General features: G+C 30.8%; 1 protein-coding gene across 1 annotated transcript in view; it reads left to right on the top strand.

The window, feature by feature from the left end:
- ds (dachsous cadherin-related 1) overlaps positions 1 to 23,530 on the top strand; it is a 555,958-nt gene that overhangs the window by 481,902 nt on the left and 50,526 nt on the right. The window contains exon 4 of the mRNA XM_076398269.1: positions 16,698 to 17,183. Within this exon, the coding sequence (XP_076254384.1) occupies positions 16,698 to 17,183 (486 nt within the window). The remainder of the gene's footprint in view (positions 1 to 16,697; positions 17,184 to 23,530) is intronic.

Here is a 23,530-nt window from a genome sequence, read left to right as displayed (position 1 = left end):
GAATAAATGAACCGACTTCAAAAAATAAATAAGGAACTCACTAAAAAGCAAAAAATAATCAAACTTAGATTGATAACACAAAAAAGAAACGTTTCAAAATAAAATATGTACATAATAATCATTATAGTAACTAAAAAAAAAACAAAAACCTTATTTAACCTATCTACTATGTTTCACGTATGTTGTATTCTACTCTATGCACAATTTAGCTTAATACCTACCTGAACCTATTCATCTATTTACAATATTATTGTTACTACTACCAACTGATCACTCTGAAATCGGTAGGAGCAACAAATTTGTTTTATTTTGTTCGTAATTTATATCTATTTATTACTGTGTATATGTCACAAAATTATATTATTATTTTTGTATTGTTTGGGCTGGGTACCGACTTCAAACTGGTTACTTGGTAGTTAAAATAATGTTGTAAATATATGAATAGGTTTAGGTAGGTATTAAGCTAAATTGTTTGTATATAATAGAATATAAAACAATATATAGAGCCAAACATAGAACCTCCTCCTTTTTCGAAATCCGATAGAAATACATCAGCGTTCGGTATTTGAATTACCAATTAAGAAATACATTTTTAAGAACTAATCGAATTACAAATACTAAATATGTATTTGTATCTCAGTTATTAAAGTACGCTAAATTACAAGTAATTTGAAACCTGTCCAAACTTACTTATAATAAATCGATTTTAATTTACAATATTGCTCCATAACATAGGAATTTAAAACAAATTTATCCGATCATATTTATCTTCAAACTGGTTAATTGGTGGTAGTTAAAATAATATTGTAAATAGATGAATAGGTTTAGGTAGGTATTAAGCTAAATTGTTTGTATATAATAGAATATAAAACAATATATAGAGCCAAACATAGAACCTCCTCCTTCTTCGAAATCCGATAGAAATACATCAGCGTTCGGTATTTGAATTACCAATTACGAAATACATTTTTAAGAAATAATCGAATTACAAATACTAAATATGTATTTGTATCTCAGTTATTAAAGTACGCTAAATTACAAGTAATTTGAAACCTATCCAAACTTACTTATAATAAGTCGATTTAAACTTACAATATTGCTCCATAACATAGGAATTAAAACAAATTTATCCGATCATATTTATCTTCAAACTGGTTAATTGGTGGTAGTTAAAATAATATTGTAAATAGATGAATAGGTTTAGGTAGGTATTAAGCTAAATTGTTTGTATATAATAGAATATAAAACAATATATAGAGCCAAACATAGAACCTCCTCCTTCTTCGAAATCCGATAGAAATACATCAGCGTTCGGTATTTGAATTACCAATTACGAAATACATTTTTAAGAAATAATCGAATTACAAATACTAAATATGTATTTGTATCTCAGTTATTAAAGTACGCTAAATTACAAGTAATTTGAAACCTATCCAAACTTACTTATAATAAGTCGATTTAAACTTACAATATTGCTCCATAACATAGGAATTAAAACAAATTTATCCGATCATATTTATCTTCAAACTGGTTAATTGGTGGTAGTTAAAATAATATTGTAAATAGATGAATAGGTTTAGGTAGGTATTAAGCTAAATTGTTTGTATATAATAGAATATAAAACAATATATAGAGCCAAACATAGAACCTCCTCCTTCTTCGAAATCCGATAGAAATACATCAGCGTTCGGTATTTGAATTACCAATTACGAAATACATTTTTAAGAAATAATCGAATTACAAATACTAAATATGTATTTGTATCTCAGTTATTAAAGTACGCTAAATTACAAGTAATTTGAAACCTGTCCAAACTTACTTATAATAAGTCGATTTTAATTTACAATATTGCTCCATAACATAGGAATTTAAAACAAATTTATCCGATCATATTTATCTTCAAACTGGTTAATTGGTGGTAGTTAAAATAATATTGTAAATAGATGAATAGGTTTAGGTAGGTATTAAGCTAAATTTTTTGTATGTAATAGAATATAAAACAATATATAGAGCCAAACATAAAACCTCCTCCTTTTTCGAAATCCGATAGAAATACATCAGCGTTCGGTATTTGAATTACCAATTAAGAAATACATTTTAAAGAAATAATCGAATTACAAATACTAAATATGTATTTGTATCTCAGTTATTAAAGTACGCTAAATTACAAGTAATTTGAAACCTGTCCAAACTTACTTATAATAAGTCGATTTTAATTTACAATATTGCTCCATAACATAGGAATTTAAAACAAATTTATCCGATCAAATTTATTATATTTTCGAGTTTCATGACTTACAGTTGGCAAGTAGGAAGACGATCGGAGCTAATTTAAATTCGACTTGGGACCTGTTGGAGATACCGTGCACGAAGATACCCTCCAACACCCGTCGCCGCGCCATAAATAAATAAACGTTCCCTTTCCGAGACGCTTCTATCGCGAATATGCAGATAAGATTACAAAATCGGAAGAATGCACCGTCTGGAATCAACGAGAACGCCGAAGCCAAATAATGTATAAATTCAGAAACCAGAAAGGCCGTGTGCTCGAACTTACCGTTAGGCGAACACAGAGAGAGAGGCAACAGCCGGCTCGTATGTATGGGGCATAACTCTTGCTTTTTAGCAAAAAGCGTTATTGAAAAGCTAAGCCATTATAATACTTGTGTCGTAGAGACTTACATGGATTCTAAGAGGGCTTTAAATATATTGTGACCGCGTCGCATACTTCTCCATTGTCGATAGTGACATTGTCACCGGATTAAATCGCGGAAAAAATACGTTTTCGTTTATCAACGAGTTATAAGAACGGCCACTTCCATGGTCTATTATTGTTTAAAAAAATGTTAATAATGTAATCCAGCGGTGGTGGTCTATATTTAATTTATATTATTATTATAATACATCATATCGCATACGCTTACTTCAGATACTTAATCAATTTAATAAATATCTTCCTTTCTAGATAAAAAAATCATTTTATATAAATTTATAAAACCAAATGGCGTCGTGGCAAAATGATAACTTAAATATATATATTTTCCCATAAAAAAAATAAAGATTCTTATAATGCTTGCAGATGCCACGTGGAATAAAAAAACCTTAATTTAATAGGTCAATTGAAAAGTCTCCGGCCTGACACATAGATGGCGATACTAGAATTAAATCTACATGTTTTTTAGTTAGCCTTAACCCTTAAAAGATGCATGTATAAATTTGACAGCTGTTGGATCATTAGTTTGTGAATTATAACACTTTGACCAAAAACAACAACGAGTTGATGATTCGGAGCAATGTCTGAAGATGATCAAGCGTAATAAACTCGAGTTTTTGCGTCGATATGTGACAATCTACGAAAGACGGCTCTAATCTACTAATCGACAGTCATCTGGGTGCACTGCACACGATGAACCCGTCCTAAAGCGTGGGAAAACGCAACAGTCGGCTGGCAAAGTTATGGCGTCTGCATTTTGGGATGCGCATAGAATAGTTTTCATTGACTACCTTGAAAAAGGAAGGACCATCAAGAGCAACAGACTGCTTGAAGGACGATATCGCCAAAAAACGGCTGCATTTGAAGAAAAAGAAAGTGCTGCTTCACCAAGACAATGCACCATGTCACAATTCGATGAATTGGGCTTCGAATTGCTTCCTCATCTACCGTATTCTCCAGATCTGGACCCAGGGACCATTTTCTGTTCTCAGATCTCAAAAGAATGCTTCCCGGGAAAAAATTTTCGTTGAGTGAAAAGGTGATCGCCGAAACTGAGGCCTATTTTGAAGCAAAGGACAAATCGTATTACAAAAATGGTATAGAAAAGTTGGAAGGTCGCTATAATCAGTGTATTACTTATTTTACTATGGTAGGCTGGGGACTTTTCAAATGACCTGTGTTTATCCATAGTTAATTAATCTTGCAAACTACAATTCAAGTTTAAAGCCACTATAACGAAAAATTTTTGATTATTTTTAAATAAGTTAAATTATATTTTAAATTTCAAAATATATCTAACATTTAGAATGACTTCCCTGGGACTAATATCACAGTGCTGTCGTACACCTAAAATGCTACTTATAATTGTATGTATCATTCCTAAATAGGTTGTCAATAATTAAAAATAAATTTAAATGGAAATATATTCCGTGGTAATATAAACCCTTAACAAGAAATTTAAAAGAAGTTTAAGTTAAGTTAAGTCTTCAATAGATTCCCAGGCCTTTTCTGAACTTAAAAACATTAATGGAATATTATTTCGACTTTTATATTTTTATTTTCATATTCACTCATTCATTCGTAATACATTCTCGAAAATGTCATCAGCAAATAATTCAAATATATTCAAGTATATTAATTTTTATGGACAACATTTTGTTGATTGAAGAAAACAGTTTAATAAATAATGTATTGTTCTTGATATTCCAAATCCCAAAATATGAAAGATAATATTCAGTTCAGAATCGTATTGGAATTCGAGAATCGAAGTCATTGCAGACAATATGAAAACAAAAATATTCAAAATATAAGCAGGACCAAAATATAGCGAAAATCTAAGCCTGGAAAAAAGTCTGAAAAAACATTACTGGAGTACTAAAGGGAGGTTTAGTGGAGTAATAAAGGAATGTTGAATAAATAATACAGGATTAAATATAGGATATAAAAACATAGAAAAATCGAAATGTCGGTAGGAGCTCTTGCAGATATTGCAACAATAACACTGATAGAAAATCGAGAGAAAATCTTTAACAGATTCCATACGATACGAAGTGAATATTATATAATAATAACTAAAAGTAAAACAAGGGTCATGATGGTTGGAAAGTAATGAGTATCTAAATTGAGAATGTAAAAATATAACAGGTGTATCAATTTAAGTATTTCGGGGTATAGAAAACTAAAGTTATGGAAGACAAAATGAAATATGAAGCATAACTAAAATGAAAGTGTACAAAGTAATGTGTAGAGTTTTGGTTACTAATAGTAAGATACAAGCAGCAGAAATGCAACACCGCAGAAGAGACAGGAGTATACCAATAGATAAACCTCGTATAAAAACGAGCGTGTCAATTTAACTTGAACTGAAATCAAAAATATTTTTAGAAGAAATTTTAGGGTAAATTGATATGGCTCAGTGAATGGAGGTAAAGCGAAATGAAACAGCAGTTTTCACATTATGTGACCGTTATTTATTGGCAATATAAAAAATGTAGAAAATACAAAATAGATAAAACGGATGGCAACGGTGTTACCTGGAGATGAGGCTTGGGCAGTCGATGGTGGAACGTCTAAACCAAACGATGGTCGGTTACTGAACGATGGAAATACCCTTCAATAACATCCCAGATAAACGTCTCGGGGTTGCCAGCTATTCGCTATCGTGTTCTAGTTGTTGCTGCTGGCACCCCGACCGTGTTCAACATCTGGGATCATATTTCTGGGTATTTTGTTGACAGTTATTACATGATGTAAAATTCGACATGCCTCAAGATCGCTACAAAATTAATGATATATGCTATTCTAGCATATATCATTAATAGTACGAGTCAGGTAGTGTGATTTCACTATTATATTTCAAAGATTTTAATAGTACAAAGAAAGTGGAACTACAAACAAACAACATATCAAGAAAATAGATCTAATATAGATAAATATGTGAGTGTTTCTTTCGCCAAAAAATTAGAGAGATTTTTTTATCAATAATCTGAATCGCTTCTACGCAAAGAGAGAAAAGGTTTAAATTACTTTAAACATAATTTTTAACAAAAATTGTTAAATATCTGATTGTTGCTGAACTGTGGCTTTAAAACCATTATTTTGCAATAAAGCGTTAGAAGATCACAATGAATATAGCTTTACATTTCTTTATGAAAATTTGTCGGGTATTTTATTATCTTCATGGAGTATTTACGTATATACTTGATATTCAAATAACTATAGAAAGATTTATTGAGCATGTTTCGCACTCTAGGCATATTTTACCCTTTGTTGTACGAGGATATGTTATTTTTCTGTTTCTATACACGATGATGTTGATATATAGCCAATATAAGGTTACGTTAAATTGCTTCGAATTTTAAATATACGACAGTTTAAACCAGACCCAAGCAAGTCCATTTGAACTTCTTTTCTAAGGTAACACATACATTTTTTTGCCCTTTAATATATATATTTTTTAATTCATTAATATATTATTATTAACCGTTGCCAGGTAATTTATAGCTTGTTTCTACAATGACTGAGAAATAGGTAAAATCAAAGAAAACCCTTCTTTAGTCTCTAATAATATATTTCTTCTTTTTATATATGATATTTCTTCTGGCAGAACATAATTATATAAGTGAATTCCATAGGTCCATAGAGAGTTTAGTATTTGCTTGTCCAGCAGCTCCTTATTATGTACGGATAATTTAGATTATCCTCCAATACATATTTTTTCTACTTTAATTAGGACTATTTTCTTGCATTTTTTATATACATTATATATAACAACAGCTTTGTAAGTATATAGTTTTCAATTTATTTTTAATACGTTCTCATATTAGCAACTACATTTTTTCATCCAGTATATTAAATTAAACGTCAATCATTTACAATAACATTCTACTTTTATAAACGACCTCAAAAAAGGAGGAGGTTCTATGTACAGCTGTAATATATATATATATATATATATATATATATATATATATATATATATATATATATATATATATATATTTATTAATGTATGTTCACCGATTTCACCGTCAAAACTAAAGAGTGTTTTTCCGAGGTGGCCCCATTGGGACTAAGTCAATACCTAAACCTAATTATAACATATTATTATTCAATTATTCAATAACTAAAACTATACCTAATTGTATCTATTACCAACTATAGTAAATAGATAAATAGGTTTATGTAGGTATTAAGCTAAATTGTGTGTATATAGTGGAATATAAAATACGTGTAGTAGATATTTTTATTACTTTTATTTCTACTTAGTTTTTGCAACGATTATTATGCACATATTTCTTTTAAAAACGTTTTTTGGTGTTAAAAATCTAAGTTTGATTTTTTTTAATATATATTTTAATTCGTGGGCTCCGAACCACGGCCCTCAGCATTAAGCCTATCCACTAGCGAGTGACCAACTTTAGAAATCATCCCAGAAGAAATCCGGTCTTACCCAGCCTGGTTACTGGCGTGACTGGGATCATTTTTCTTGTCGGATTTTACATTCTTGCCTAGAACATTCACAAATTTTAAGCAATCACAAACATAAATTTACATCCCAACAGTAGGAGGATCGTCCCATCGCCTTTACCACTGCGCCACCAAGCCGGCCTTGATTATTTTTTACTTTTTAGTCTGTTTCTTATTTCTCTTTAAATGTCGGTTCAATTTCATCGTTGAAAGTATTTTTTGTGCTGAACTAATATTGAATCGCCATAGTTTGTTGACGAATCGTGATAAATTAATCCCTGAAATAGGCAACCACTTATACGGCATTTTCTTGATTCATCTGTACTTCTATAATATATCAGAATGATAAAGAAAGTGATTTTAATTAGGTGTCTTGTACCGAACGACAGACGGAGAGAGAAAACGTACGCGAACTGAAATGTAAATATCTATTCGAGATATAGTTCCTATTATATAAGTGCAGAAGAAACAAAACAAAGCTGAAATCACGATGTCATTCCTTTAAATCGGCGCTCACGAAAACGTGCACTTAGTGTTTCACTTCAGAGATGTTCTTAAGACTTACGGTCTGTATCCATGTGTTTAAAACATTGCATTGCATGATTTTTGTTGCATCTTTTATTTGTCGATTTATATATTCACATAAATAAGTTACAAGTCATTGCAGACAATATGAAAACAAAAATATTCAAAATATAAGCAGGACCAAAATATAGCGAAAATCTAAGCCTGGAAAAAAGTCTGAAAAAACATTACTGGAGTACTAAAGGGAGGTTTAGTGGAGTAATAAAGGAATGTTGAATAAATAATACAGGATTAAATATAGGATATAAAAACATAGAAAAATCGAAATGTCGGTAGGAGCTCTTGCAGATATTGTAACAATAAAACTGATAGAAAATCGAGAGAAAATCTTTAACAGATTCCATACGATACGAAGTGAATATTATATAATAATAACTAAAAGTAAAACAAGGGTCATGATGGTTGGAAAGTAATGAGTATCTAAATTGAGAATGTAAAAATATAACAGGTGTATCAATTTAAGTATTTCGGGGTATAGAAAACTAAAGTTATGGAAGACAAAATGAAATATGAAGCATAACTAAAATGAAAGTGTACAAAGTAATGTGTAGAGTTTTGGTTACTAATAGTAAGATACAAGCAGCAGAAATGCAACACCGCAGAAGAGACAGGAGTATACCAATAGATAAACCTCGTATAAAAACGAGCGTGTCAATTTAACTTGAACTGAAATCAAAAATATTTTTAGAAGAAATTTTAGGGTAAATTGATATGGCTCAGTGAATGGAGGTAAAGCGAAATGAAACAGCAGTTTTCACATTATGTGACCGTTATTTATTGGCAATATAAAAAATGTAGAAAATACAAAATAGATAAAACGGATGGCAACGGTGTTACCTGGAGATGAGGCTTGGGCAGTCGATGGTGGAACGTCTAAACCAAACGATGGTCGGTTACTGAACGATGGAAATACCCTTCAATAACATCCCAGATAAACGTCTCGGGGTTGCCAGCTATTCGCTATCGTGTTCTAGTTGTTGCTGCTGGCACCCCGACCGTGTTCAACATCTGGGATCATATTTCTGGGTATTTTGTTGACAGTTATTACATGATGTAAAATTCGACATGCCTCAAGATCGCTACAAAATTAATGATATATGCTATTCTAGCATATATCATTAATAGTACGAGTCAGGTAGTGTGATTTCACTATTATATTTCAAAGATTTTAATAGTACAAAGAAAGTGGAACTACAAACAAACAACATATCAAGAAAATAGATCTAATATAGATAAATATGTGAGTGTTTCTTTCGCCAAAAAATTAGAGAGATTTTTTTATCAATAATCTGAATCGCTTCTACGCAAAGAGAGAAAAGGTTTAAATTACTTTAAACATAATTTTTAACAAAAATTGTTAAATATCTGATTGTTGCTGAACTGTGGCTTTAAAACCATTATTTTGCAATAAAGCGTTAGAAGATCACAATGAATATAGCTTTACATTTCTTTATGAAAATTTGTCGGGTATTTTATTATCTTCATGGAGTATTTACGTATATACTTGATATTCAAATAACTATAGAAAGATTTATTGAGCATGTTTCGCACTCTAGGCATATTTTACCCTTTGTTGTACGAGGATATGTTATTTTTCTGTTTCTATACACGATGATGTTGATATATAGCCAATATAAGGTTACGTTAAATTGCTTCGAATTTTAAATATACGACAGTTTAAACCAGACCCAAGCAAGTCCATTTGAACTTCTTTTCTAAGGTAACACATACATTTTTTTGCCCTTTAATACATATATTTTTTAATTCGTTAATATATTATTACTAACGTTGCCAGCTAACTTACAGTTTGTTTCTACAGTGAATGAAAACTAGGTAAAATCAAAGAAAACCCTTCTTTAGTCTCTAATAATATATTTCTTCTTTTTATATATGATATTTCTTCTGGCAGAACATAATTATATAAGTGAATTCCATAGGTCCATAGAGAGTTTAGTATTTGCTTGTCCAGCAGCTCCTTATTATGTACGGATAATTTAGATTATCCTCCAATACATATTTTTTCTACTTTAATTAGGACTATTTTCTTGCATTTTTTATATACATTATATATAACAACAGCTTTGTAAGTATATAGTTTTCAATTTATTTTTAATACGTTCTCATATTAGCAACTACATTTTTTCATCCAGTATATTAAATTAAACGTCAATCATTTACAATAACATTCTACTTTTATAAACGACCTCAAAAAAGGAGGAGGTTCTATGTACAGCTGTAATATATATATATATATATATATATATATATATATATATATATATATATTTATTAATGTATGTTCACCGATTTCACCGTCAAAACTAAAGAGTGTTTTTCCGAGGTGGCCCCATTGGGACTAAGTCAATACCTAAACCTAATTATAACATATTATTATTCAATTATTCAATAACTAAAACTATACCTAATTGTATCTATTACCAACTATAGTAAATAGATAAATAGGTTTATGTAGGTATTAAGCTAAATTGTGTGTATATAGTGGAATATAAAATACGTGTAGTAGATATTTTTATTACTTTTATTTCTACTTAGTTATTGCAACTATGATTATGCACATATTTCATTTAAAAACGTCTTTTTTTGGTGTTGAAAATCTAAGTTTGATTTTTTTAAATATATACTTTAATTCGTGGGCTCCGAACCACGGCCCTCAGCATTAAGCCTATCCACTAGCGAGTGACCAACTTTAGAAATCATCCCAGAAGAAATCCGGTCTTACCCAGCCTGGTTACTGGCGTGACTGGGATCATTTTTCTTGTCGGATTTTGCATTCTTGCCTAGAACATTCACAAATTTTAAGCAATCACAAACATAAATTTACATCCCAACAGTAGGAGGATCGTCCCATCGCCTTTACCACTGCGCCTCCAAGCCGGCCTTGATTATTTTTTACTTTTTAGTCTGTTTCTTATTTCTCTTTAAATGTCGGTTCAATTTCATCGTTGAAAGTATTTTTTGTGCTGAACTAATATTGAATCGCCATAGTTTGTTGACGAATCGTGATAAATTAATCCCTGAAATAGGCAACCACTTATACGGCATTTTCTTGATTCATCTGTACTTCTATAATATATCAGAATGATAAAGAAAGTGATTTTAATTAGGTGTCTTGTACCGAACGACAGACGGAGAGAGAAAACGTACGCGAACTGAAATGTAAATATCTATTCGAGATATAGTTCCTATTATATAAGTGCAGAAGAAACAAAACAAAGCTGAAATCACGATGTCATTCCTTTAAATCGGCGCTCACGAAAACGTGCACTTAGTGTTTCACTTCAGAGATGTTCTTAAGACTTACGGTCTGTATTCATGTGTTTAAAACATTGCATTGCATGATTTTTGTTGCATCTTTTATTTGTCGATTTATATATTCACATAAATAAGTTACAAGTCATTGCAGACAATATGAAAACAAAAATATTCAAAATATAAGCAGGACCAAAATATAGCGAAAATCTAAGCCTGGAAAAAAGTCTGAAAAAACATTACTGGAGTACTAAAGGGAGGTTTAGTGGAGTAATAAAGGAATGTTGAATAAATAATACAGGATTAAATATAGGATATAAAAACATAGAAAAATCGAAATGTCGGTAGGAGCTCTTGCAGATATTGTAACAATAAAACTGATAGAAAATCGAGAGAAAATCTTTAACAGATTCCATACGATACGAAGTGAATATTATATAATAATAACTAAAAGTAAAACAAGGGTCATGATGGTTGGAAAGTAATGAGTATCTAAATTGAGAATGTAAAAATATAACAGGTGTATCAATTTAAGTATTTCGGGGTATAGAAAACTAAAGTTATGGAAGACAAAATGAAATATGAAGCATAACTAAAATGAAAGTGTACAAAGTAATGTGTAGAGTTTTGGTTACTAATAGTAAGATACAAGCAGCAGAAATGCAACACCGCAGAAGAGACAGGAGTATACCAATAGATAAACCTCGTATAAAAACGAGCGTGTCAATTTAACTTGAACTGAAATCAAAAATATTTTTAGAAGAAATTTTAGGGTAAATTGATATGGCTCAGTGAATGGAGGTAAAGCGAAATGAAACAGCAGTTTTCACATTATGTGACCGTTATTTATTGGCAATATAAAAAATGTAGAAAATACAAAATAGATAAAACGGATGGCAACGGTGTTACCTGGAGATGAGGCTTGGGCAGTCGATGGTGGAACGTCTAAACCAAACGATGGTCGGTTACTGAACGATGGAAATACCCTTCAATAACATCCCAGATAAACGTCTCGGGGTTGCCAGCTATTCGCTATCGTGTTCTAGTTGTTGCTGCTGGCACCCCGACCGTGTTCAACATCTGGGATCATATTTCTGGGTATTTTGTTGACAGTTATTACATGATGTAAAATTCGACATGCCTCAAGATCGCTACAAAATTAATGATATATGCTATTCTAGCATATATCATTAATAGTACGAGTCAGGTAGTGTGATTTCACTATTATATTTCAAAGATTTTAATAGTACAAAGAAAGTGGAACTACAAACAAACAACATATCAAGAAAATAGATCTAATATAGATAAATATGTGAGTGTTTCTTTCGCCAAAAAATTAGAGAGATTTTTTTATCAATAATCTGAATCGCTTCTACGCAAAGAGAGAAAAGGTTTAAATTACTTTAAACATAATTTTTAACAAAAATTGTTAAATATCTGATTGTTGCTGAACTGTGGCTTTAAAACCATTATTTTGCAATAAAGCGTTAGAAGATCACAATGAATATAGCTTTACATTTCTTTATGAAAATTTGTCGGGTATTTTATTATCTTCATGGAGTATTTACGTATATACTTGATATTCAAATAACTATAGAAAGATTTATTGAGCATGTTTCGCACTCTAGGCATATTTTACCCTTTGTTGTACGAGGATATGTTATTTTTCTGTTTCTATACACGATGATGTTGATATATAGCCAATATAAGGTTACGTTAAATTGCTTCGAATTTTAAATATACGACAGTTTAAACCAGACCCAAGCAAGTCCATTTGAACTTCTTTTCTAAGGTAACACATACATTTTTTTGCCCTTTAATATATATATTTTTTAATTCATTAATATATTATTATTAACCGTTGCCAGGTAATTTATAGCTTGTTTCTACAATGACTGAGAAATAGGTAAAATCAAAGAAAACCCTTCTTTAGTCTCTAATAATATATTTCTTCTTTTTATATATGATATTTCTTCTGGCAGAACATAATTATATAAGTGAATTCCATAGGTCCATAGAGAGTTTAGTATTTGCTTGTCCAGCAGCTCCTTATTATGTACGGATAATTTAGATTATCCTCCAATACATATTTTTTCTACTTTAATTAGGACTATTTTCTTGCATTTTTTATATACATTATATATAACAACAGCTTTGTAAGTATATAGTTTTCAATTTATTTTTAATACGTTCTCATATTAGCAACTACATTTTTTCATCCAGTATATTAAATTAAACGTCAATCATTTACAATAACATTCTACTTTTATAAACGACCTCAAAAAAGGAGGAGGTTCTATGTACAGCTGTAATATATATATATATATATATATATATATATATATATATATATATATATATATATATATATATATATATATATTTATTAATGTATGTTCACCGATTTCACCGTCAAAACTAAAGAGTGTTTTTCCGAGGTGGCCCCATTGGGACTAAGTCAATACCTAAACCTAATTATAACATATTATTATTCAATTATTCAATAACTAAAACTATACCTAATTGTATCTATTACCAACTATAGTAAATAGATAAATAGGTTTATGTAGGTATTAAGCTAAATTGTGTGTATATAGTGGAATATAAAATACGTGTAGTAGATATTTTTATTACTTTTATTTCTACTTAGTTATTGCAACTATGATTATGCACATATTTCATTTAAAAACGTCTTTTTTTGGTGTTGAAAATCTAAGTTTGATTTTTTTAAATATATACTTTAATTCGTGGGCTCCGAACCACGGCCCTCAGCATTAAGCCTACCCACTAGCGAGTGACCAACTTTAGAAATCATCCCAGAAGAAATCCGGTCTTACCCAGCCTGGTTACTGGCGTGACTGGGATCATTTTTCTTGTCGGATTTTACATTCTTGCCTAGAACATTCAGAAATTTTAAGCAATCACAAACATAAATTTACGACCATGCCCCAGCAGGATTCGAACCCGCGGCCATCCCAACAGTAGGAGGATCGTCCCATCGCCTTTACCACTGCGCCACCAAACCGGCCTTGATTATTTTTTACTTTTTAGTCTGTTTCTTATTTCTCTTTAAGTGTCAATTCAATTTTTTCATTAAAAGTATTTCTTTGTGCTGAACTAATATTGAATCGCCATAGTTTGTTGACGAATCGTGATAAATTAATCCCTGAAATAGGCAACCACTTATACGGCATTTTCTTGATTCATCTGTACTTCTATAATATATCAGAATGATAAAGAAAGTGATTTTAATTAGGTGTCTTGTACCGAACGACAGACGGAGAGAGAAAACGTACGCGAACTGAAATGTAAATATCTATTCGAGATATAGTTCCTATTATATAAGTGCGGAAGAAACAAAACAAAGCTGAAATCACGATGTCATTCCTTTAAATCGGCGCTCACGAAAACGTGCACTTAGTGTTTCACTTCAGAGATGTTCTTAAGACTTACGGTCTGTATCCATGTGTTTAAAACATTGCATTGCATGATTTTTGTTGCATCTTTTATTTGTCGATTTATATATTCACATAAATAAGTTACACCAGGCTAAGTGTACAGGGAAATAGTTGGAATATTCGAGAGCGCTTTCCGATGAATGCATTAGTACTTTTGTTGGGATACTGTGACTATATATTTCAAATTTCTCTATTAATAATACTGTTTAACTATAAAATATTTATTAGTCTGCACTAGTTAATTATTATAATAGTTAGAATTTACATAAAGTTTGATTTTATTGATTTATCTCAGACGTCAGAAATCTTTTTTATAATTATTAATTATTAAATTGTTACTAGTAGTTTCCGACCAACCTACCCTTCCTTATTACAATACCTAAAATCTAGGTATATATATATATATATATATATATATATATATATATATATATATATATATATATATATATATATATAACATATACAACAACAGAAAGAAGCTGTTTCTCTATTAAATCCACTTCACTACACTACACAAGATCAAATGGTTTGATTCTTTTGAGTCTGTGTCCTCTTCTGGTGTGATCCAAGAGTTGTATTACTCTGATATTGACATAAGAATGTACCCTGTCCTCATGTCTCTATGTCACTTCCTGATATTTTGAGTCCTACAATATTCAACGAGCTTTGTTCTGGACAACTTTTATTGTATTGATCTTCGCGGATATAGGTTTTAATACTTTCTAATGTGACAACAATTCATTGTGTACATATATAATTGTGATTTACTTACAATTAACTAATATATTTTCCTATATATTATCTCCAATCCTTTTCTTATCTTTTTTACATGTTCCCTCCAGAGATTTTTTGCATCAAGATTTGTTTAGAGATACTTAGAGTTATTGTTATGTAGAATGATAGTATTATTTGTTGCTATTGGTATTTGTGCGAAATACACTTTTGTGAAATACACATGCACAGATTTAGTTTCGTTAATTTTTATTTTCCAGGTTTCACTCAAATTATTTTTATTGTCACTTACCTGTTGTAATTTTTGTGTGACTTCTTCGCTTTTATCTCCGACAGCGAGAACCACAGTATCATCAGAAAATGTAATCATCATGATATTTTCCATTTGTGTAATATTACATGTGTAGCTAAAGAATTGGTCTCAGTGCTCTTCCTTTTACTACACCTGCTTTAGCCTCATTTATTATAAAGTAGGTTTCCTCTTATTTGACTCTAAACATTCTGTCTGTAAGTATAGTAGATCACTTACATCTTATACTGGAATGACATTACTTACTGAAATAGCCTCCTACATGTCAGGATAGTTATATTATATAACTGAAATCATATAATAGTACTTATTGCTCATGGATAGATTATTGACGTTCTTGGAGGTTAATAAAGAAAAATGTAAGTAATCAACGTCTGTAGCTTATGAACAAAGCCGTCATGCCATACCTTATCGAAGACTTGTATTACATCTGAGAATATAGCTGAACATGTGAAATTCTAAGTGTTATTTCATGAATATCCATACTGATGAATAGTGGGTTTTGTAAAAAACAGGGTTAATCGCAAAACACTTTCGCAATTTTCTATCCCGTAATCTTGTAATAGTGCTTAAACATTTGAATAGTAATTAAAGAAATAAGACAATGTCGGGTCATATTTATGGCAAAATGAAATAATGTATTTAAAATACTTGCAATAAATTAAAGAAAACTGAATGAGAATTATTGACATCATATTTAGTATCAAAATATATTCGTATTGGTCATAGAATTTTCATTAATCTGAACCAGAACAAATTTTTAATAAATTTTAAATAATTTATCAGTTTGGCCTTAGGAAAAAATACTGAGAATCCTATAGAAATTTTTATTAAAATTAATTAATATGTACTAGTTAATACTCACCTATTGTTTGAATTTAAAAAATAATAATGATTTATAAAATATAATGTTCTCTGTTGTGAAATCCAAATGTCCCTTACAAATTAAAATAGTAATTAAAGATAGATAAAATTTTGTGTCATTTTTATAACAAATTTAGAGAACAAATTTAAAATCCTTATAAAAAAGTGAAGATAACTGAAGTTACATATTTAATATTAACATACTCAAGATTAAAAAATCTAAAAAAACTATACAATTTTCTAAAATAATGTTAATGACCTTATATCTAATTTAGTATACTTTTCTTTACAGGAGGCCTCAGCACCACAGCAATGGTGAAAATACAAGTGACAGACGTCAACGATAACCGCCCGGTATTCTATCCGCCGGAATACAATGTTTCTCTTCGAGATGGTGGCGCATCATCATCAGCTACCACTCCCGTGGTGGTCGTGTCAGCTACTGATGCAGACTCAGGAAAATTCGGAACTGTCACCTACCGAATAGTAGCGGGGAATGAAAATGGCTTATTCCGGATAGACAGGAACACTGGGGAGATATTCGTCAACAGACCTCATCAGTTATCGACAAGGAACCAGCCCTACCATCGGCTGAACATCAGCGCTACGGATGGAGCGAATTTGAAATCCTTGAAAGACGCCGAAGTGTTCATCAGTGTCATTGATTCCACTCAGAAACCGCCGATCTTCGAACCCACCAGATACAAGTTCTCGGTTCTGGAGAACGTGAAGAAGGACCATGTCGTGGGACATGTTAAAGCAACAGTAATAGATAATGGTAAGTCTTATTTCTATTGCTATTAATATTTTAGTGTAACTTCTCACTTTCTCTTACATATCCATTCAGTTTATCTCCATTTTTGTTATTCATGAAATACATTACAGTCCTTTCTTATTCTAATTTAACCTACAAATAAAATTCTTTTATAATAGTATACTTTTTAGTAATACGTCTTATTGCTCGTTACGATCTACCCTTTTTATGAATAGTTTACTCTTCAACATAGTTTCTTCAAAACTTTATACATGTTTCGCAAGCCATTCCTTAGTTACATGCTTTGTCGATACACCTATTGAGATCATTTCCACAAAGATGCTATTTTGTGGTGCATTATCCATTTACCATTTTCTCTTTAACTACTATTTTCTTTACACTCTTTTTATTAGCATCTTGTTTATGAGCAGCCCGATGTTTCATATGACCCATATTTCGTCTACATACAGAAGCATAAATGAAAAATCTTCCTTAATTTTATTATATGTTTTATAAATTGTATTATTTTAAAGGCAACGTCTGGAAGTTCCATTAGTCCATTTCCTGGGTTATCTTTAATACTATTTTAAAACCCGTGTTTTAACAGGGTATGAAGGAATGATATGCGTTTCTAAATCAGCTGCATATTCCTAAGATTTCTAAGAATACTCCCCATCTAACAGTTTTCTCTGAAATAATTTTATGACATTATATTTAAGTCGAAAAAAAAATTCAATGTATTTATACATTTCATAAGTTTAATTACGAATAGTGGTAATTAAGGCTCTCTTGATTCTTCCACTGTTTCGTATGTGCATACTTCCTCTTTAGTGAATACAAATAGTATCAGGACTTACCTTTCAAAAGGGGTTTAACAACAATGAGGGTATATTATTATCTTACAGCGTCCGACATCATTCTATCTCTTTTTAACTAGGATAATATGAGAAGAACAAATCCCCCTTATTTTACACCTCTATAAAGTATATCGTCTTCAGTTTTATATAGAAGTTTTTATGTTTTTATGTTATGAAGTTTCTAGAAATGTTTTTATTTAAATTGGAATCTTATTGACTGAGTTGAATAAATATCCCGAGGCATTAAATATCATTTAACGTTCAATTGCTCCAGTGCGTCGTCCATTTTTAAAGCGTGAACTTTTCCATTAGCAACCCAACTAAGCCGAATAAAATATAAATTTAAAAAAACCATTAACCATCGAGTATAAGTAGTCCTGGCCAAAGTAAAAGTTCACACATTGAGTACCACAACCAGCATGGAACCCTTTATCTCTTCGCATCCTTTGCCGTTCCACCACATTATTAATATCACCTCTTTGTCTCCTTCGCTCAGTAGGAGACAAATTTCTCCGGCGTTTTATTTTTTCCTCATCGTTTCCGATGCAAAATCCTCAGCCGTACCAGGTTGAAGAATGCGACCGTTCAATGAGACTTTGCGAAATAAATTTTTAATAAGTCAACCTAATTGCTTCTTAGAGGTATTTCGGCTTTCTGAAAAATCTCTTTGAGAAAACATTAATAGCTAATTAACTACCGAGGTCCCAAGCGTAAGGTCGTAATCGAGATGGAGATTTAGTACTTTAATCCATAAGTATCGCATGAAACTATAGCTTGAAATTAATTTCTGTATAATTTCTTCGTAGGGTCCTTTATAACGTTCCTTATAATGTAATAGTCTTTACGGTGGATTAAAATAAATTATTACCGTCATAAGCGTATGGGACAGCTATTAAACAATGGTACGACCCTCTTTTAAAATTTATTATTATGATTAAAAAATGTAACGTCTGTAGTTCAGTGTAAAAATAAACCATAATTAATTTATTGGCGGATATTAATCGGAAACATCAACGATCGCAGAAATAGGTAACTCCTCATTCAATAGGAACAGTGAATTTAGTTGATTAAAGCTTTAAGGACTTTAATTCATGAATATTATATGAAATTATACATTAATTTTCCGGCAGTCTTCTCATGGTGTCCTTGATAATGTCCTATACGACGTGACAGTTTTCATTAAATGTTATAAACATACATCATTATTACTCTTGGTCAACAAAATACGATTCAGAGTTGTGATTGCTCAGCGTTTAATTAATTATGACTATGTTTATTGAAGATATTATAGTCTCGGAGACACCAATGATCGCATAAGTAACAAGCTTCATATTTAATCCTATTCATGACTAAATAACACCTAGAGAATTACAGACTTGTGCCTACATCTGTTTATAAAAATATTTTAAATATATTGCCTAGAGCTAACATTAAAATAAGTATGACCTGAAACCCAATGTATCCCATCTTATTAATTTACACGTTACATTAAATGGAGATGAGGATAACCGCATAAGTAGGTAACCTTGTAATACTTAATTATTTTTAAATTTGTTATCATTGTTTTGAATTACTAGTGTTTTCATATCATTTTTATTTTACTAAATATATGTTTTATAAAAATTACCCTTTTCTTTTAAGACATTATTGCATATAATTATTTATGTGTCTGAATAATATAGCGACGATGGATATTTATAGACTTATACATGCATGTTTGCCAACAAATTTGCAGGATGGTTACATGGATTCATATTCAAGTTTATTAGAGTTCAATTAGTGTAGAAATGAAAACAGGCATTTTTATGGAAACACTTTACAGAATCCATATAATATTACTTAGCAAATTTAAATCATTATCAAAAGTTTATGAAAATGTTTCGAGTATCTACACAAGACGAAATCTCAATCATCATCAATATTATCATGATGATTTGGTATCCAGCACATATTGATACTGGTAAATATTAGTTAAATATATCTTGCATAAATATATAATATTAGATATAATACACAGTTACATGTTATTATGATCATCATATAGTATCGTCTTATACATCAACTTGATCAATAAATTTTGGATGATGGCTGAAACTACCACAAAATTATCAAGTTAAGTAAAGTAGCAGATGTAATTGAAAAAGCCTGTGAAGCTGAAAAGGTTTCTTCAGCTGTATTCTTAGATACAAGTCTTCCATATAAATGTTTAATACCAAAAAACGGAAAGTTATTCTAAAATGAAAGAGGCTAAAACAGGTGTACGACAAGGTAGTGTATTAGGGCCAATTATTTACAAATGGAAAATATCACTCTGGGTACATTTGCTGATGACTCTGCGATTCTTGCGGTCGGAGACAATAACGACTAAACCACATAATAATTATAAAAGGCAAGTCACAATATAAATGATTGGACCCAAACCTGGGAAATAAACATTAACGAAAATGAATATCTGCATATATACTTCACGTATAATCAAGACACACAAGCACAAATAACAATAAATAATATTATCATTCCATATAGAAATATCGCCAAATTTCTCTGAATAAATATTAATACAAAACTTGCTGGATAAAACTTATAGGAAAGTAACCGAAAAACCTGGAGTTGAAATATAGGAAAACGTATTAGTTAGTTAGCAGAAAATTTTAATTATCATTAAAAAAGTATTACTATAAATTATCATCATAAATTGTAACGAAATAAAAGCCTATAGACCTACATCACTGCTGCCAGTAATATCTAAAGTTTTTGAAAAACTCCTGTTTAAAAGAATAAAACCGATCATAGAGTGTAAAAACCTAATACCAACACACCAGTTTGAGTTTATTAACAAGTATTCAATAATTGACCAGGTCCACAGAATAACAGATGTTATTGAAAAATCCTACAGATGTAAAAAAGTATGCTCAGCCATATTCTTAGATGTAGCACAAGCCTTCGATAAGGTTTCGCCTGAAGGCCTTGTTGATAAATTACAGAAAATGTTACCAAAACAGCACACCGAACTATTAAAATCGTACATTATAACCAGAATGATTAGAATCAAACAAGAAGATTGCTCTACAATAAAAGAAGCTAAAGCAGGTGTACCACAAGGAGGGGTACTGGGGCCAATGCTTTATCTACTTTACACTTGTGATATAACTCAAATGAAGCATATTACGATGGCAACATTTGCTGATGATATTGCGATTATATCCGTCGGAGACAATAGTGAAAATGTTTTACGAAAATTAGAACGGGCAAGTGACAATATAAATAAATGGACACAAGCTTGGAATGAATTTTGAAACAAGAAAAGAAAAGAACTGGAATTGAAATTTATGAAAATGTACTGAGTAATTGGAATAAAATCACAAATATCAGTATAATGGCTATTATATAAGCAAATACTGAAACCTATATGGACTCACCGAGTTCAATTATGGTGATGTCCTGCACAGAGTAACATAAACAAGAGACAAATTTTTTAGAACAATGTCCTGAGAAGTATTGTGGGCACACCGAAATACTATAGGACTGATTACCTACATTGAGACCTTCAGATACCCACAGTCAGTCAAGAAATCAAAAGAATTACAAGGGGACATGAGGAAAGACCTATTCTCATGAGAATATTGAAGTATTGCAACTTTTGGATACCACCAGAGCAGGACACAGACTGAAAAGAATCAAACCATCTGATCTCATGTTCTGTCGAATAGTGAGGTGCATTTAATACAAAATACAGCAGTGACATGTATAAACATTATTTCGCCAGAGACTGAGATAGGGCCGATGGGTCCTCCCAGTTATATAGCTAGAGTTAAGTTATCATAAAGACAAATTGTACGTTAGTTGGAAACGACTAGTAACAATGTAATAATCATATAATAATAAAAAATCATAAATTAAAAATTTTACGGGAGACCTTATATAATATCCGACACCAATTTCAAATATTTTCCAGAATAGCGCGGTTATTTATGATAATTTAAAGTGGCTATATGTTAATACATATTTAGACAGTGATAGGTAATATTAATGACACATGCTAAATCATAACCCCAAAAATGATTAATTATAATAAAATCAGTTCCCAGATTTCCGAAAGTCTCAATTAGTAAAATTCCACACCGAAAAAAAAAACTTAATTATTGACATGCGATGAATAACGGCGTCGATTACACACGAGATATCCCCGCGCGTTTCTCATAATGATACATTTAGAACACACACAAAAACTAGGAACAGGATAATTCGATGGGAGGCATCGACCTGCCGCATTCCTCCCGTATCTCCCGTCACGCTATCGCCGGGAAATAAAACGTTATAACAGTGAAGCGACGTTATAAAACGCGTCATTCCCGAATTTTATAATTCCAGAAGCCCCGGACAATCGGTGGCACCGAAAAAATCTTAAAAGCTTTTGATTTGCATTATATTACCCGTCAGAGGAGACGCCAAAAAGAGGAATAAAATATTTAACACCTCGGGACTTGTGGGCGATTCAAAAAAATGATACAGTGCTCGCTATCTTTCGATGGTGTAGGCGTCGAACATTTATACAGTTGATATTTTTTATTACCAATTAAAATTTTTTTGCATAGACGATTTTCGTGTGTTTTTTAACTATTCGAAAAGTTCTTTGTGCACGGTTTAACGTGTATTACTCCACATCGTTAGGAAATAATATTTTATACACAACAACAAGTTTTATTACACAATAAAAATAGTCAATATATTACTTAAAAACGCGATTTTTATTGTGGGGAATTATACGAGAACCAATATGACTCTATATTCTAAAGAATACTGAACAATTTTCAATTAAAAGATGTCTTAAATAATCTATTTTGCATTTTTTTTTTCGAAAATCATCGTTTAGGTTCTTTAGAAAAATTGGAAGATCTGACAATGAATGATCATGTCATGCCGGGTAATAGAAATAATCGGAAATCTACTGCGATCTCCCGTGTATAAAATTGTGACCAAATTATTCTCTGCTACGCCACCAGGGATATTACTTATTACTTACCAGACTTATTAATGTTACAAGGGGAAATTAAAAAATACAATTTTAATAAAATATATTATTTAAATGCTAGGTAAAATATGTTTAAAATTAAATAATTTAAAAAACATAAGCTTAAAGTTAAATATTTTGTGAATCCATAAATGTAATATGACTACTAATAACTTATTTTCTAATTATACATAAATTATTGTCGTAAATATTACAACATAAAAACCTATAAAATAAGTCCAGGATAGTAGTTACATGTTACAATTTTGATTACGAAACCTCTTTTTCTTCTTTTTTAAGTGTTTTTTATATGTGCTTAATTGGACACCATCGAAAAGATATGTAGCCATGCAAACATTTTAATTTTTTTCCCTTTGCAATCCTGCTTACTTTTTTCATCCATCAGAACAAGCAACACCTAATTATTATTTTTCTTATTAGATCTCCCTCTTCTGGATGTTGAACACAAGTAATAGCTTTAAAAAGAATGGCATTTGCTGTCG

The sequence above is a fragment of the Rhynchophorus ferrugineus genome, unplaced genomic scaffold (genome assembly GCF_030347505.1).
Source record: "Rhynchophorus ferrugineus isolate W39M unplaced genomic scaffold, kcgeb_rfMv2 rfM3, whole genome shotgun sequence".
NCBI lineage: Eukaryota > Metazoa > Arthropoda > Insecta > Coleoptera > Curculionidae > Rhynchophorus > Rhynchophorus ferrugineus.
Note: the sequence above shows the minus strand (reverse complement) of the source record. Positions and strands in the feature narration are given on the sequence as shown.